The 17,032-nt window shown below is 57.7% G+C and overlaps 1 protein-coding gene across 1 annotated transcript in view; it reads right to left on the bottom strand.

Annotated features, from left to right (window-relative positions):
• Window positions 1-1,074: 1,074 nt before the first annotated feature.
• IL21R (interleukin 21 receptor) overlaps window positions 1,075-17,032 on the bottom strand; it is a 34,748-nt gene continuing 18,790 nt past the window's right edge. Inside the window, exons 2-9 of the mRNA XM_057315189.1 lie at window positions 14,780-14,844; window positions 11,818-11,920; window positions 9,712-9,911; window positions 6,872-7,023; window positions 5,658-5,835; window positions 5,279-5,378; window positions 4,162-4,246; window positions 1,075-2,498 (exon numbers count right to left, since the gene is read on the bottom strand). Of these exons, the coding sequence (XP_057171172.1) occupies window positions 1,728-2,498; window positions 4,162-4,246; window positions 5,279-5,378; window positions 5,658-5,835; window positions 6,872-7,023; window positions 9,712-9,911; window positions 11,818-11,920; window positions 14,780-14,828 (1,638 nt within the window). The 5' untranslated portion in view covers window positions 14,829-14,844 and the 3' untranslated portion in view covers window positions 1,075-1,727. The remainder of the gene's footprint in view (window positions 2,499-4,161; window positions 4,247-5,278; window positions 5,379-5,657; window positions 5,836-6,871; window positions 7,024-9,711; window positions 9,912-11,817; window positions 11,921-14,779; window positions 14,845-17,032) is intronic.

Genomic DNA, 17,032 nt, shown 5'->3' with positions numbered 1-17,032 from the left:
CCGGGGAGCTGGGGGCTCAGGTGGCCCCTGGAACCGCTGCCCCCAGGAGGATGTGAAAACCACAGCACACCTTGGCCTCCCCAGGGGTGACGGTGGGGGATGGTGAGGGTTGCTCACTTGTGCAGGAGCTCCCTCCCATGTCAGACTCGAGCTCCCCACTGAGCCTCCCATGGATCCCAGGTCAACAGCCCCACGGTTGAAACCATCAATGTTCTAGAACTTTCAGCACCCAGGACTCTCTCGGGGACTCCCCCGAGCCACCCCAATTTACAGATGAGCCACAGTGAGGCTTTCTGCAGGACCGACTTCCACCAAATTGTAAGCCCAGACTCATCCAAGAGGGGAGGCAAACCCAAGCTTTCTCCTTCAGGTTCTGCCCACAGCCCGGCCTCCTGGGAGAATGACAGGGCCCAGGCAGTGCCAGGCCGGGGCAGAGATGCCCCGGGGGCTCTGAGAGCTGAGTCAGACTCTCGGCCTCCCTAACCCTGCTTGGTGGTCTCAGAAAAAGACTCCTCTAAAGGTGAGCACCCCAATTGGGAAAACAGCCTATGCTCTCTCGTTGGTTGGTTATGGTTTTGTTTTCGAAAGTGGGAGCTGCCTGCGGTCTCTGGGCCAGAGCTGATGTTCGGTAAGGAGCCTTCAAAAGTGGCCAAGATGGATTTTCTTAGCTTCTCAATTCACATTTGAACAGGCTCCCTGAGAAATCCTCAGCAAGACCTTGACTACCCGATTCCCGATTCCCGGGGAGAGCAGAGGGCTGAGTCATCACGGAGGATTCCTGCCTGCCCCTCCCCCACCAGGAGGGCCAAAGGAGGTGTCCCCTCCCCCCGCCGCCCTGCACCCCAGAACCTGGCACCCGTATTTGTGCCTGATAAATATTTCTTGGGAGCATAAAGGGAATAACTAAGTGGGCAGCAGGAGCCAGCAAATCTTGGCTGGCAGGGGCTGCTTCTAAGGGACAGGCTGACTGGAAGCCTGGAAACCCCTCCCCCCAGTGCCCCTCTGCGGAGCCCAAGCTGTGTTGCCTTCTCACCCCCGCCCACCGCCAGCACAAGCCACGGTCTGGGGCCCCAGAAGGAAGGAATCTGCATTTATTGAGGGCCTGCTCTCCTGCAGCCCGTACAGTGGGTGACCTCACCGAGTTCTCCCCAAGGTGGGTCACGCTACCCGCACCTCCTTGTCCAGACAGGAAACTCCAGCCCAGAGAGGGGAAGCCGCTTGCCCAAGGTGGCACAGCCCAGGGGCATCACAGTCGGGATTCAGACCTCGGTCCACGGGCCCCCACAGACCTTCCCACACCCAGGGTCACAGTGGGCTCACTCCATCCTCTTCCCCTCCCCCTGAGAAGTGAAAAGGGACGGTAGGGACTTCTCAAGGCTCCTGGAGGCAGGACCTCCAGGGCGGGGACGGGTGCCTGTTCCAGGTCCCAGTGGGCCCTGTGGGCAACGTGGGAGTAGCCTCTCAGCACACGACCTGGGGGCCGCCCCACTTCCGGAAAGGAGGGCGGCTGTCATCGTGTGCACACAGTCTCAGACACATATGCGTCTTGCCTCCACGCCCATGGGACACACCCGTGTGCTCCTGGGCCACACATGCACAGTGTCAACCAGGCTCAGGGGCCCCATCTGGGGGCCCAGAGGTCGTAGGCCTCTTCATCCCACGGCCCAGGTGAGCGCAGCTCTGCTCCAGGCCGAATGGCTCAGCGGGCTCTGGACAGCCAGGCGGCCTCACTGGCTGGCCTGGGGCCCTGGGCCCTCAGGGGGAGGGGCCATGACCACCCACTGGCGGAGGTAGCTCCTGGGGGGCCCTTCGTCACTGGGGCTGGTGAAGTCACACTCCACGGGGCTGCCGCAGTCAGAGCCCGCGAAGCCGCTGTCAAAAGTGTCCATGTCCAGGCCGGCGGGAGGCGAGCCCGCTTCGCTGTCCGACGCCCCTCTGGGGGGCCCGCCACTCCACGGCGGCCCCGGGGTCCAACCTGCCTCATCTTCAAGGGGCAGCTTTAGTCCGTCGAGGAGGCTGCCAGGAGGGCCTCCCAGCCCGGCAAGGCCACCAGTCGAGACGCAGCCACAGGAGAGGACCGTAGTCCCGGTGTCCAAGAGCGGGTCCTCGGCGCCTGAGCTGGGCTCCAGGCTGGCGTCCAAGTTCAGGGCTGGGTAGCCATCATCCCCACAGGTGCAGGACCAGGCACACGGCCCCTCTGTGTCTGCTACGGTCACCGTGTCAATGGAGAGTACGACGCCATATGGTCGGTCCCTCTCCTGGCTGTAAGCCGAGCCACCCAAGCTGCCAGCAGTGAAGGGGGCCAGGCCCCAGAAGCCCAGCTCAGGCAGCCCATCAGCTTCCACCAGGTCAGTGGACTCCAGCAGCTGCGTGGGCTGCAGCCCCTTGGTGGCGCTCCGCGGAGGGCAGCAGGTGTGTGTCTGCAGGGAAGAGAGCACCTCGGGGCTCCGGGGTCCCAGCTCCAGGCTGGAGGCAGTGAAGGGTGCACCCACCCATTTCTGTGAGAGAGAAAAGGGGGACGGTCATGACAGGAAGGGGGCAAGGAGGGTATGGACAGACAGACATAATAGAGACAAGACAGAGACACAAGAGAATAAAGAGAGCACCAGGGGTCAGAACCATGGTGCGCCCCTATCCAGGGACGCTTCCTCCTGGGGCCTCAGTTTCCCCACCTGCAGGAGGGAGCCGCTGCCCTCAGTAGCCTGCCAGACAATCAGTGCTCAGTGGCCTGGGGTCTGCATAGGGCCTGGGTAGCAGATTGCTGAGTTATAGGGACAAGGGGGCAGGAGGGCTTGAGGTCTGGGTGACGGAGCTGCCACCTGGTCCCCTGTTTCATTTCCTCAAGGACACTTGAAAACTGAAATTCTCCTGTTGGTGTCCCACTGGAGTGGACACTTGGCCAGGGCAGAAGCCTCAATTCTTCTGGTCCCATTTATATCCCTGGAGGCTCGCACAGTGCCTCGCATACAGTTGGTGCCCGATAAATGTGTATTAACTAAATGAACATGCGGAGTGAATCAGTGACAAACCACTTGGAAAGGCCTCTGTGTGCTTGGAGGGTAAGGGATGTGGGGTGTTGACAGACAAGGCAGCACCCCCAAGCTTTGAGGGACCCCCTGCCCGCCCTCGCCAGCCAGGGGTCCCACTCATGACACTGGGTCCCCATCCGAGCGGCAGTGAGAACTCCGGAGAACCAGAATCTCCCAGTTTTGAGCCTGCTGCCTCAGAAAACATCTCGGGACCTGGATGAGGCCCCCCCATCTGCCAGGAGTGCCCACGGCACAGAGCTGCAGTGAGAAGTTAATGCACTCACATCGCTGAAGCTCCTAGCACAGGGCCGGGCGCACGGTACGTGGGTATCCGGCAAGTAAACCCCAAACAGGTGTGGGATCTGAGCTTCAGGGAAGGTGCAGAGGAAGGGGGAAGGTCTCTCTCCCGTGGGGTGGGGAGTCCAGGCCGCTCCCCTGCCTCAGGAAAGCTGCTTCCCCACTCGGAGCCTCAGTCTCCCCAGGGGTGGCCGCGGACAACAGAGCACCCCCCCCCAGGGGCCGTGATCAGGATGGAAGGGGCAGAGGGCAGAGGGCGCTCAGTGCAGTGCCAGGCACACAGCAGGAGCTCAGCCGATGCTCTGGTCCACGTTTCCTGACATCCAGGCTCAGCTGGAGTGGGCGGGCTGCCCCCCCCCCCCCCACCTGTCACCACATCCTCTCTGCGGCGGGCCCTCCCACGCGGGGTGGGTGGTGAGCGGTAAATGGGCACAGACAGCTGTGGGCGCCGACGGGTGACGGGTGGTTGGGGCTTGGCAGGGGGTTGGTGTGTTTTGCAGGTGGGGCCATACCCTTCCCAGAACCCACTCCGTCTCTACCTCCAACTCAAAGGCTTCTGACAAAGGAGCAGGAGGCCAGTTTGTGATTCAAGGAACCACCTGGCTCACCCCTCCCCCAGCCTGGCTCCTGGGTTGGGAGATGCTGCCCATTCTTATACCAGTTCCGCCCCACCCGAATTACTTCCTGCGCTTTGCAGATGCGGAGACGGGGCCTGGCTGGGGCCTGGGTGCTCTGGGCCTGCAGGGTGGGGCTGGGGTCCTAGTGCGTGGGTGGAGGTAAGCTCCCAGAGGGTAAGAGGCTCTGACGGGCTTGTCTCAGGCTGGAGAGCACTCACCTTGAAGTCTCCACTGTGGCCCACGTAGAGGGGCTGGAAGAACTTCTGTGGGCTGGGCACCTGTCCCCACACCTTCTTCCACAGCCTGGGAGGGCAAAGACGAGGTGAGCCCTCACCATCCCCCAGAGGGCAGCCTGGCCTCCCGCTCAAGGGCTCCCCAGCTTTGTCCTGCAGGAGACTCAGCCCCCCTCCCAAAGCACACCCACGCACCTCCCTTCCACCCCTCTACCCGGGGCCTCATTTTCCACATCCGTAAAATGGGGGCAGCAAGTCTTGCGAAGGTGCCCAGAGTTTAAGTGCTTGGCTCCCCCTCTGAGCCTCAACTTCCTCCTCCACCACCAGGGGTGAGCAAAGAGCCGGTTCCACAGGGGTGCGAGGAGCACTTGGCGGGTGTCTGCACAGCGCCCCAGCACCCCAGCACCCAGAGAGCGCTCCGTGATAGTCATTATTACTCGCATCGCACTCTTTCCCCCTCCAGCTTCTCTGCCTCCATCTTTATCAAAGCCTCTGGATGAGGATGAACACATTGAGCCGGGTGTCAGAGCCCCCCCGCCCAAGGCTCAGCAAACCCTGGCTGCAGCTCCTGCCTCCATCGGCAGCGCTCCTGAAGGCCAGCAGAGTTCAGATTTTCATTTTAATTAGTGGCAACATTCAGCAGAAACCCAGCATATAAATGGATGAAAGCAAAAGCTCCGGGTGGAGCAGAGGGAAGGGGGCGGATTATCACACCCACCCTTCACCCCCACCTGGTGGCCCCGCATGCCCCCCCACCCGGACTCAAAGCGTCAACGTCACTGGACAAGATCATAGCCTAGGTCACGGTCACGAGCACAGGGGCGGACTCCACCTCCTCTCCTTCAGAGCTGTGCGGCTTTGGGCAAGTTCCTTGCCAGCTCTGTGCCTCCTCGCTTGCCCCTTCTGCCCAGGGGGTAAGTACCAAACGGCAAGCTCCCGAGGCAGGGGTGAAGGTGAGGCGGGTGGGAGCTGTTTCTCATCACCATCATTCTCAAGATCACTGTCACGATGACAGGTTGTGTCCCCTAACCCTGCGTGGTCATTGGGAGGCTGTAGCCCAGGCCGACCCCCTCCCCCTGCCTCCCCGAATCCTTGGCCTCACCTCCAAGGCAGGTGGATCTTCAGGCCTAAGAAGACGAGGATGGGGAGTATGATGACCAGGAGGAGATACAGCAGGTAAGTACGCCAGCCTCCCTTTATCTCTGGAAAGGAAGCAGACACTGGGTGAAGGGGAACCCACTGCTCCCAGAGGCCACGTGGGGCGGGTGTGCTGGGCAATGGGTCCGGGCAGGTGTGGAGGACGTGGGAAGGCCGCGGGGGCCTTGAAGTGAGGTGGTCTGGGCTCCTGCTCCCACCCCCACCCCAGGCAAGAGACTTCATCTCTCTGGGCCTCCGTGTTCCCATCTGCGAGATGGGGATAATAATTCCCACTGCGGGGAGTTACTAGGAGCACCGAACGCCCTGCCAGGAGCCACACCTACCTTCCGGCTGGGTGTGAAAGATGACTGGGTCACTCCACTCACTCCAGGTCCCCTGGAAGGACGAGCCGGCCTGGGGCCCTGCGCGTATCTGCAGCTCATAGCTCGAGTCGCTCTGGAACTCCAAGGGAAGGAGAGAGACGCTTCTCGAATCCACCGAGATCAGCTTTCTCCCCGGACTCTGCCGACGCAGGGAAAGGAAGCACTGGATCAGGCCCACCCAGGCCAGCCCCAGCCTCCAGCAGAAGCCCCCTTTACCAGCCACCACGGAAGGGAATGAGGGTCTCCTGCACAGTCCCTGCTCCCTCCAAAAGACCAGGCTCAGCCTGAGTCCTGGCCCCTCCGGTGCGGGTGGCACGGAGCCATGGGCACCGCCTAGAGCTTGTTTCTCTCTGACCCCAGCTCTCCCCTCACTGTCCTGCCAGGGGACCCCCCTCTGCGAGGACCAGGACCAGCCCAGGAATAGCAGTGGCCCCTCTTGGGAATCCTTAACCGGCAGCATTCCAGACAGTTGTCACTTTTGGAATTATTCCTCATGGGCCTTCTCAATAGAGGGCATTTCTGGAAGCTTTCGACCACAGGCATCTCAGCAAAGGATACCTCTGGAACTTCCATGGGGAACATTCCAACCACATGCACGAAATTCTTCAACTGGGACCGCTCTGAAGGATGGATCATTCTAGAAGATTTCAGCCGTGACTGTTCTGAATAGTTCCCTTTGGGAACTCTCTAACACTCTAAACAAGACTACTTCTAGAAGCCTTCACCTTGGAAACAATGGTCCCTCTAACACTGGACTTTCTTGGTTATTGAAACTTCTGGAGCTCTTCACCTGTGGCCATTCTAGGTCAGGTGGGAAGGCTCCAGATGGCCCCATTTCTGAACCTTCCTCGGCTGTGACTGTACTAGACTCCAGGAGGAGACCTGAGGAAGTGCCACCCCCTTCCTCTCTGGCAGGGTGGTCGAGGAACCAGGGGCAGGAAGGAAAGAATTTTGAGGGGCCTCCTACCGCAGGGAGAAATGAGGAGAGGCAGCATGGGGTGGAAGGGTGGAAGGGGCAACTTCCAGCCCTGGGGGGTCCTTGGTTCCATTCTGGGCTGTGAGTCACCCACTCACCTGTCTCTTGGACCCCCTCCCCACCACCAGCGCCCCGGATGCTCTGCAAGGCGGTGTGGCACCTCCCCTCCCCTCCTTCCCCGAGCCTCTGCAAGCCTCACCAGAGCCCAGGGGCCTCCCCACTTCCTGTATCGCAGCTCAAACTGCAGCTTGCCCTTCAGCGCGTAGGAATCGTAATTGGAGCTCCAGGAGATGTTATAATGTCCTGAGAAGTTCATGGTCACGGTCACGTTGAAAGGGGGGGACGGCTTGACTTGAAGGGAAAAGCCAGAAAGATAAGAAAGGGGTGAGATCGGGCCGCAGTGGAGAAGGATGTGGTGGCGGGAAGTTCCCCCACACCCTAGCCGGTGTTGGTGGTGGGGTCAGGATCCGTACCCCCATGTGACTCTGGGTGAGGCAGCCCCTGTCTCCGGGCCTCAGTTTGTGCATCTGAGAAATGAGAAGTTCAAACCACATTGGAGTTGCAGCCACGGGGGCGGGAGGGTAACAGAAGTGCGCGAAGCCGGTTTGGGGTCTGAGGACAAGGAAGGGGGATGCCACACGCAGGCTGGGCAGGACTGCAGGCCAGGATGGCCAGAGAAGAACAGCCTGGAATCCCAGATGGCGGAAAGCTCTCTCCAACATTGAAGTTTGCTGCTAATCCAGGTGCTGGGTGGCTCAGTCAGTTAAGTGTCTGCCTTTGGCTCAGCTCATGATCCTGCGGTCCTGGGATCAAGTCTCCTGTCTGGCTCTCTGCTCAGTAGGGAGCCTGCTTTTCCCCTGCCTCTACCTACCCCTTTCCCCCCCATCCCCGCTCGTGCCCTCTCTCTCTCAATCTCTCTTCTGCATGGACGCACCCTCAAATAAATCCATTAAAAATCTTTTTAAAAAAAATGGTTAGCTCCTAATACAAAATCTTGCATGTGGGCCAGAGGCACTGGTTCTGCGTTTCTGTTCCAAACCATGACGTCATTTTCTCTTAGCTGCAGCTTCCCAGAGAAGCCTAAAGACTCTGGTTGGCATTAATGCTAATGAGCTAGCATTAATATTCATTAATGTTAATGGTGAAAGCCAGCGCTACTGAGCTCCTGCAGGGCTGCCTGCAGAGCAGTCTGACCCTCCTCAGTGGCCCTGGGTTCCGAGACTTCTGGAAAGGGCAACACCACACCTTCCTGGGTACCTCCCAGGCAAAGGTCAAAGCCAGGCCTCCCGTTCTGCTCTACCCCAAATTTCTTTCATGAACGTGAGCAGGATACAACACGTTATATGCCTTCATTTCTTCTCTTGTAAAGGGTACCAGCTCCTCTTTCATGGGGTGACAGTTCTCGGGGACCAAACTCAGGAGCAGAAGGAGGTCCCTTGGGGGAGAGAGAAGCCATGGGCTCCTGTTTCCCGGCTCCCGCTCTCTCTTCTTCTTCCACCTTATTTGCCAACATTGGACATTTTCTGCATTTCCCTGTGGGACCCTGTTCACCGTCCACCCCTTCTCTGGGGTCTGAGCTGCTTGGGGCTGAGGTTTTGTTCTCCTGGGTCAACGCTGAGCCCACAGCTCCCAAGACAGAGCGGGTGCACCACAGACCCTGCAGAAATACTTATTAAATCAACAGATGGACCTTTCAGGGGTTGCAAAAGGAGCTCTAACGCTGCTTCCTTCTCTGCCCGAGGTGGGAGAAGGCCCACATTCCCAGGGCCCCAGCGAGGGCTTTTCTGTCTTTGAACCATGGGTCCGTTTGGACTGGACTCGTTCTTAAACCTGCTTCTGTCTTCCCCAGGCCGATGGAGCTCTCCGCTTCCCTCTGTGTGGCCTGGGCTGGGTGGTGTGGACCGATTCAGGGAGGGACTCGGATGTTGGCGTAGCCCAGTGCCCAGGAGGAAGAAGGGGCCGGGAGTGGCCTGGGAGCCGAATGCCGCCTCCTGCCACATCTGGGCACAGGGGGGCCTCGGGCCCCGGCAGGGAGGGCAGGGAGGAGGGGTCAGAGGGAACCGTGACTTGGAGGCCCCTGGAAAGCAAAGCAGCTCCTTCTCCGCCCTGCACCCTGCCCCTGCTCCGTGAGCTTGCCACGCCTGGGGCCAAATGGCCAAGGGGGCACGTGTGTGCTCGCGTGTGCACGCACCGGCACGTGTCTGAGAGAGCACGTCAGCATCTCTCTGTCCAAGCTGTCCAGGCCCCGGGTTGTTGGTAAGACATCTGTGCCTCTGAGGTGTATTTATGAGTGTGTGTGTGTGTGTATGAGTCTAGGTGTGTCTGGGTATGTGTGAAGCTTTGCTCACACCCTCTGTGTGCAAAGTGGCACAAGCCTGGACCCCCCCAGCATGAATGACAGATGCCCTCTTATGTTCTTGCCCCACCACTGGGAATCGGGGGACAACCTCCCAGGACGCAGGGCTGAGCCCCACCAAGGGCAGGTTTCTCTTCGTGGTCTGCTTGTATGCCTCTGGGCACGGGCCTCTCACTCGCTCCCTGGACACTCCTCACAGCTGCCTCCTGTGCCCTTCCCTGCCCCACCCTGGCTCTGGACCCATAGAAACAACCGCTTCCCCCAGCCAGGCCTCCTTCCTTCCTGCAAGGGGGAGGGAAATTCTGGGCCTCGTTGGAGCTAATAAACGGGAGAAATCTCAGGGAAGTCTTTCTCCCGTTACACCACCTCCCCAACTTGCCTCAAAATGGAGGCAGAAGCCCAGAAGGGCCCTCACTCTACAAATAGTGAGCCAGTCCGGGGTCACAGACGGGCAGGTCCTGGGCCCCCATCCAGCTCGGTTTCAGGCCTCTGCTGCCTCCCTTCGGTTAAGGCCCAGACCTAGGTATCAACCCATCCCACCTTAGTCATGCTTCTAGAGAACAAACTGAGAAATGAGCGCCTAGGACAGGTCAGTTTGACGATGGGGGAGAGCCGGCCAGCGGGCCGTGGGAGTCAGCCCCGACCTGGGTTCTCCTCTGCTCTGGGGTCCCGGGGATACTCACTGCTGTCGGCCAGGACGAAGCTGCCACACTCCTGGGAGTAACTTCCGGACTGGTCCGTGACATTGACGCTGAAAATGTCGTCGGCCATGAATCGAAACACATCCATGTGGCATGTGTACTTGGCATGCGTGGCGTTGTGGGCGGACCGGTGGAGGCTGCAGGAGGTGACCTCGTCCTCCAGTTCTCCATATGGGTCTTGCCTTCAAGGACAGAGCAGCCAGTCATGGCTAGAGGCCAGAGGGGCTCCGTGCACACGGCCAGAAGTTCGGGGCTTGGAGGGATTTGAGGGGAGGCTGGGGAGTAGGATCACCTGGTCCACCAACGCTTTCCCAGGGAAGGTGTTGCCTCCCCCGAAGCATCCCTGATGGGTTGTGTCTAGGTCTGGCTTGTATGCCTCCAAGGAATGAGGAACTCACCACCTCACATAAGGCAGCAACTCTCAACTTTGGAAATTTGGGCCATTCTTGCCTAGCCTGAGCCTAAGTGTGTCCCTGTCAATCCCATCAGCTGCATCACAGTCCTATAGGAAGGATGCTAAGCACCTCAGGTCTCCTTCCTGCCCTCCTTCCATCCAGCATCCACGGAGTACCCAGTGAGTACCTGGGCTGAAGGCCAAGGTAAGAGCCAAATGAACCTCATCCCCTGCTCTGGCTGAAATTTCAGGGACGCTGTTGATATGGGATTGGGAGCCCTCCTCTGGCCTTTTTACTTCCACTAGGCATTAAGGGATGGGTTTTGAAGTATGTATAGGAGTTCAGCAGATATTTATTTCCCTACCTACACCTTCAGGCTCTGAACATGACTACCCTTCCCTTCAAGGCCAATACGGATGCGAAGACTCTATTCTCCACTAAATATTTGTTAAGATAGAAACTTTTGCTCAATCAAAGCAAGCCTTTTGCACAGGAGCCTGGGGAGGCTTTAAAAACTTCCTGTCACTCCCATGCCTAAAATATGGGACCTCTCGCCACCCATACAGGGAAATCTGACCTCGGCCTCCCTCTCACCTTCTTTTCTTGTTATTCTCCCTCACACTGACTCACTCTGCTCTAGCCACACCGACTTCCTCGCTATTCCTCAAACTCACCAGCTCTTCCTCCACCTCAGGGCCTTTGCACAGGCAGTGCCTCCAACTGCAATGCTCCGTCTCCAGCTCACCAGCAGCCTCCTTCTCATCCAGAGAGGCCTGCCCTGACCGCCCATCCCCACTTGGTGTTAAGCCTGATCTCTCCCCCTACTGCAAAGCCCCATGCAGTGGTCCCTGCATCTCTCACTATGATCTTGAGTGAAGTCTCCCCTCACTGTTCTTTAACAATGTGGACTAATCAGGCCGCCTGTGTTTGAATCCCAGCTCCACCATTCACTGGCCATGTGCCCTTGGTGAGTTGCATAACCTCTCTGAACCCCAGTGTGCTCATGTGTAAAATGGGAGTAATAATTGTGAGGAAGGGAAAAACAGTCGTTCATAGAGGCACAGAACAGGGAGCCTGGGATGTACTAAGCGCTAAAAAAAGTCATGTGGGAGTTTCGTCGTCCACAGGTCTCAAAACCACAGTTAGGGCTGGGGGTGCCTGGGTGGCCCAGTCGGTTGAGCGGCCGACTCTTGGTTTCAGCTCAGGTCATGAGCTCGGGGTCGTGGGCTCAAGCCCCATGCTGGGTTCCGCGCTCAGCACGGAGTCTGCTTGGGTTCTCTCCCTCTGCCCCTCCATACTCTGCTCTAAAATGAACAAATAAATCCTTTAAAAAACCCCCACAATTAGGGCTGTGTGGGCAAGAGAGTATGGCCTTTAGAGCCAGATGAAACTGCCCCATGGTCTCTCCACTGCGTGCTTCGGACAAGCACCGTGAGCCTGGGGTGCCCGTCTGTTAAATGGGCAGGGCGATTCCCCACCAACGAACCGTCTTTCTTGGGGCAAAACCAAATGCCGTTGGTGAACTTGCTGGGAGAACCCTCAGGAAGTGGACCTACTATGTTGATTGCTAAGCCATCCGTGGGTCACATAGTAGGTCCAACTTGGTCTGTGGTCCTGCGGTCCTGCTGCACGCCAGCCCTCCAGCGGCTACCCTGAGTGGCATCCCCAGGGCTGCTGAGGTCTGGCCACTTACCAGGTGAGGGTGAGCATGCCCGGGTGGAGGGTCCTTGTCTCCAGGGTGCAGGTGACTGTTTGGAAGTAATCGGTGTAGCAGACGAGGTCTCGGCACCCCCAGGCTGGAAGATTAGGGGAGAGACACTGTAGTGGTGCGGTGGGGGGCTGGCCGGAGGTTGCATGGTGACTCACCCCTTCGCCCCCTCAAGGGCTGGAGGCTGAGTGGAGGCACAGGTCCCCGGGGCCAGGACGAATGTGGCACCCCACTAAGATGCAGGCTTGGGGAAGGCGGTCCCTGCCACCTGAGAATTCCTTGTGTGACCCCCGAGCTTCAAGGCTGGCTATGGAGACAGGAGCTCTGAATGTGAAACATAACATACTAAGCATGTCCCCACCTCTCAGCACTCTCCCTGTCCCCCTCCCCGAACCCCGTGTGCAGCCACCAGCTCCCCGTCCCTCCTGGCCAGTGTCCCTCTCAATGGTGTGTCCCAAACTCCCCAGCTGCAGGCTGAATCTGCAGCGACAGGGATTCGTGAAGTCCCTGGGGGTACAGCTGAAAATGCCCCAAGCCCCGACAAGGGGGAGCCCTCTGCTTTGCAGCAGCTTGTCCGAACCAGGACACAGACCTCACGGAAGCCGGAAGTGCATCGGGGGAGAAGGAAAACATCCCCAAACCGAGAAGCTCTGGAAACTTCTGCCAAAATGTCTGTATTCGCCTACTGGCCAAACCACCACCGCCAAGTGACACAGGGACTGCTCACTCAGGCCGCTTTGTTGGGAGACTTCATGCACTCCCCCCTACATTAATTGCTCCCCTTTGTTCTAAAATTATAGGTGCCACCATAGTCTAAATTTGCCTGAAGCATAATCTGAATTTGCGACAAAATAATTGTAGTAAGTTTGACCTCGGTTTTGCTCTGCGAGATCAAACACCAACGTTGCGATTTCTCCCCCGCCTACCCTCCAACTATTTACCAGAAACGTGTTCCCCTTTTTAAGTGGATTCATTCTTAGTGGCTTTTTCCTATTTTTCCTTGACTAATGAAGCCCCAACGGGTGGTGGTATGCTCCCTTCCTGGGCCTCACTTTAGGTCAGAAGCCAGAGCCAAGAAGAACGTTGCTGGAAACTTCCTTAGCCGGCTGCCACCGCCATTTTATAGACAAGAACCCAGAGGCTCTGAGACTGGACCACACCTCCTGTCAGTCTGGGTCTGGGCTGCTGAGACTCTCACCCAGGAAAGAAAAATCTCATCTGTGCTACTTGCTGACAACCGTGCACGCAGCAGACATCACTAATCGATCATGGCACTCTCTCCCTTGCACGACCCTCAACACAGGTCTCCCTGCAGCCACGACCAAGGGATCTGAGTTGTGGCAATGAGTCCTGCGCTGGGAGGACTTCCCCTGGGGAGGAGCACAGGGCCCACCAGTGGGCACAGGAGGCCAGTGCAGACACTTGGTGGAGAAAAGAGGAACTGATTTTGGTGGAACCTAAACCCGGGGCTGCAGGAGCCGCCATGTGGCTATGTATTCTGCCAGTTGAAAGGCGGGTTGCTCTAGCTTAGGGTTCTAGAACTTGGGGGAGGAGCTGCCATTCCTAGCTAGACTCAAGGTCACCAAGGGCTTGACAAGGTTTGTCCCAATCTTGAAATGGAACATTGGGGACAGGACAGCAGCCCCTGAACTCGCATGGATGTGGCATGAGGAACCCAGTCACCTGGTCCGTAGCCCAACCCCTGGGCAGACAGCCCCAGGGCCATCCCTCACCCAGAGTTATCAGAGCATGCAGGGGGCCGTGAGAGGCTGGAACAGTGGCACGTGACTCACGATGGCTCTGAGTCCCTGGTTGTAAGCTGGGGACACTGGCCCCTTGGAGGCCGTGGGGGGTATGTAGGTGACATCATGCCAGTGCGGACCATGCGGCCTGCACTCACTCAACCAAAGCATCAGAGCAAGGTGGCTCAGCCCCCGGGGATGGGGCAGATTTGGGATTCTGGCTCTGCCACTGCTTGGCCTTGTGGCTGTGGGCCTGTCCCTTAACCTCCCTGAGCCTTGGAGGCCCCAGGTGAGAACCGGGCGTCATTGCTGCACGGACCGCACGGAGCTGTCATGGGAGCAGAGTGAGGGGATGCCCGGCACCCAGGACCCAGTAGGGGCTTGTCATTTGTGCCCATGGGGCATGGCACCCTGGTGGGTGACCCAGGACAGAGCGCTGGTCGCTCAGAAGGGGAAAATAAAAGAGCCAGACATCTGTTTCCTGGAGAAGCTATTTGAGGCTCTGGGTCTTTCAGTAAAAACCAGAGCAAAATGAAGAGTCAGCAGAGAGGCAGCTGAGGGACCCCTGCCTCCAGTCTAACGCTCATCTGAGCCCGTAGGCTCTGTCCCTGCCTCCTCTAGGCAGGCTTCCCGGATCTCTGAGCCCAAGTCTAACTCCTGGCCTTTCCCAGCTCCGGTCTCTAACTTCTCTCCCTCTGACTACAACATCCTCTGGTCTCCCGGGGGTGCCTTCCAAGGTCTGGCTACTTTTGTCTCCACCTCCCTTCCCCCTCCGCCCCGCTGGCAACCCCCCACCCCCATCCGTGCCTGCCGAGGATTCTGTGATTGTTCGATTGTTGATAAATGCCTCTTAGGAGAGTCATTGCACGAAGAGAAATTGAGGTTAGACCAAAGGCAGGACTCCCTCCCTCTGAGGGTTGGGAGGCAGCCAAGGTAGAGAGCTGTGGAAATGGAGAATCGAGCTTCTCGTCCCCGCAGTGAGATAGGAAGACCTCAGCTGGGGGTCTGGTCCACGTGGGATTCACATGAGCCACTGCTGGCTAACGGGGCTCTCTGGTGGGACGGGTTCTAGGTGACGGCGAGCGGCTAGCCCAGCCCAAGTGAACAGATGCCACAGAGCCCGGCCCTGTAGCCTCCAGCCATGCCCTGGAGCCCATGGGCCAACCGGGCCCTCCCCACCCGCAGACCTTGGGGCAGCTACTCACCCCACTGGAGCATCAGCAGGAAGAGAGAGGCCACCGAGCCACACAACATGCTGACTCTCAGGGTCCTGGAAGAGACACGCAGTGAGACGGTGGACCCGGGCCTGGGGACAGGGACCCTGAGCAGTCTCCCTCCGGTCCTCTCCCTCCCTTGGAAGACTTGCCTCAGATTCTTGGAAAAGCAAGAGTTAGAGGAGCCCGGGGATGCTCCTGAGGGTTCCTGCCCCTTAGAAGTGACTGATTCGCCCCTTGACACCCCACTTCTCCCACCTTCTTCCTGTCCCCTAACACGGTCCCAAATGAGAGGCGAATTTAAAGAGCGAGGAGCTAGCTGCTTTCCTGCCCCTGGAAGCCTATGGATGTTAGCACTATGCAGGAGATTAAACGTGGGCATTTATCCAGCTGAACAAGAGAGAGACGGGAGGCAGGGAGGGGAAGTTGGTTGGAAAGTGGTATTTGACAAGCTGAGATCTTGAGCTGAGATTTTTGTCCCACAAAATACCCATGTTGACATTAGCCCGATAGACGGGCTTCTTACTGAATAACAGACCCAAGGTTAGCCCACAAAGACCCCTACTGGATACCTAAGATAAGGTTAGCCCCATAACAAGGCTCCTTACTCAGTCACAGAGCCCAGGTTAGCAAGTGCACTAGAAAGCATCCGGGGAACCCAGGCCGGACCCCTGGGGGGGGTGTCAGCCAGAGGCTGTGTGGGGGGCGTCCACCTGCCCAGGCCCAGGAATCCCACCCAGACTGGCCCCCGATTACAGGATTGTAACTAGAACTGGAGCCTAGAGGGATGCCCCATGCAGGAACCAAGTCGCAGGCATGGATCCTTCCAGACACCATCCCTGAGCCCACAATGAGCAGACCCCCCCCCCAATCTGGGTTTCCCCAGACCCTACTCTGGCCCCGCTGAGAGCTCCTTCTGAGTTCCCTACCAAGTCGCCAAGCAAACAGTGGCAAAGCACACTGAGAGGTCAGGTCACCAGCTGTGTTGCTCTGGGCCCGTCACTTCCCCATCTCTGAGCCCTATAGAAACAGTAAAGCCTGCTTCCCAGATTCTTGTGAGAGTTCAAGGAAGCATTTTGCAGAAAACCCTGGGCGTGGCCCCTGACACATAAACACTCAACAAACAGCTGTGACTGATAGAGAATTTAGAGCATCAGAAATAGGGGGGGCCCCACAATGATCTAGCCAAGAGGCCCCTAAATTTCTCACTTTCAAAATGTTGGCCATATTTGCAGATCATGTATGCTACCATTTATTTAATGTTTTCTAGAAATAGCTCATTTAAAAAATCCAACTCCAGCCTCACCTTAAGAAATAATATTCATAGTTGTATATTTTTCCCCAGTACACCTTAAAATGAATAAATCGCTATTAAAATAAAATAATGTTGGGGCAACAACCTTTTAAATCTGCTTTAAGGAACACTGATCTTGCCTGGCCCAAGCCCTGCAGGAGTCCTCTTATCACACTTTGAGGATTCACGCCCCATCACGGGAGGTGGGGTTCCTATCAGCCCCTCCCTGGCGGGTCCACACCTCTGACCCCAGCCCCAGTACCAGGCCTGGTATGGCTCTGTCTATGTCACTCTCCAGAGGCCCCATCTGGACCAAAAGATAAAGCACCAACTCCCTCGCCCAGACTAAAGGCTCCTCATCCCTGTCAATTCCTCAGCTCTGCACATATGACACACAGGTGCCTGGGGACAGAGGGGCTTCACCTGCTGCTTCTGTCTGCCCAGCACCTCTGTCTCCCTTATGAAGAGCTTCTCAGACTGGAGCTGTCCCTGTGTGGTCTGCGTGAAGAGGACCGGAACCCCCGCTCCACAGGTGGGTACTTGACCCAGACCTGGCCAAGACAGCACCCCACCAGCCTGGCTGCATTGAATGGATCAGGGATGGACACCAACCCAAGCAAGGCGAATAAGAGCAGTCTGGGCAATTTTTCCTAGAACACTAGTAAACAGGTCCTTTTTTTGGCTGCCTGCTGGAAGCTGGTCACTTTGTCACTTCTTAGGGAGAGCCTGCCTGAAATTTTCTCAAAAGCTGACAAATACAGACCCAGAGTCCCCATGGCATTATTTAAGGACCTGGATCCAGCCGTATCTGATGTCCACACTTGGACTTTTCCTTTACATAAGCGGCTGTCCCCCCAAAAAACCCACTCACCCTATTTTGGTCCACCATGTGAATTATGTTTCTGTTGCTTACCACCAAAGATAGCTGACACAGTGGAATAAAGCAAAGG

The sequence above is a fragment of the Ursus arctos genome, unplaced genomic scaffold, assembly GCF_023065955.2.
Source record: "Ursus arctos isolate Adak ecotype North America unplaced genomic scaffold, UrsArc2.0 scaffold_2, whole genome shotgun sequence".
In the NCBI taxonomy this organism is placed as follows: Eukaryota; Metazoa; Chordata; class Mammalia; order Carnivora; family Ursidae; genus Ursus; species Ursus arctos.
This window is presented reverse-complemented; position numbering and strand designations above follow the sequence as displayed.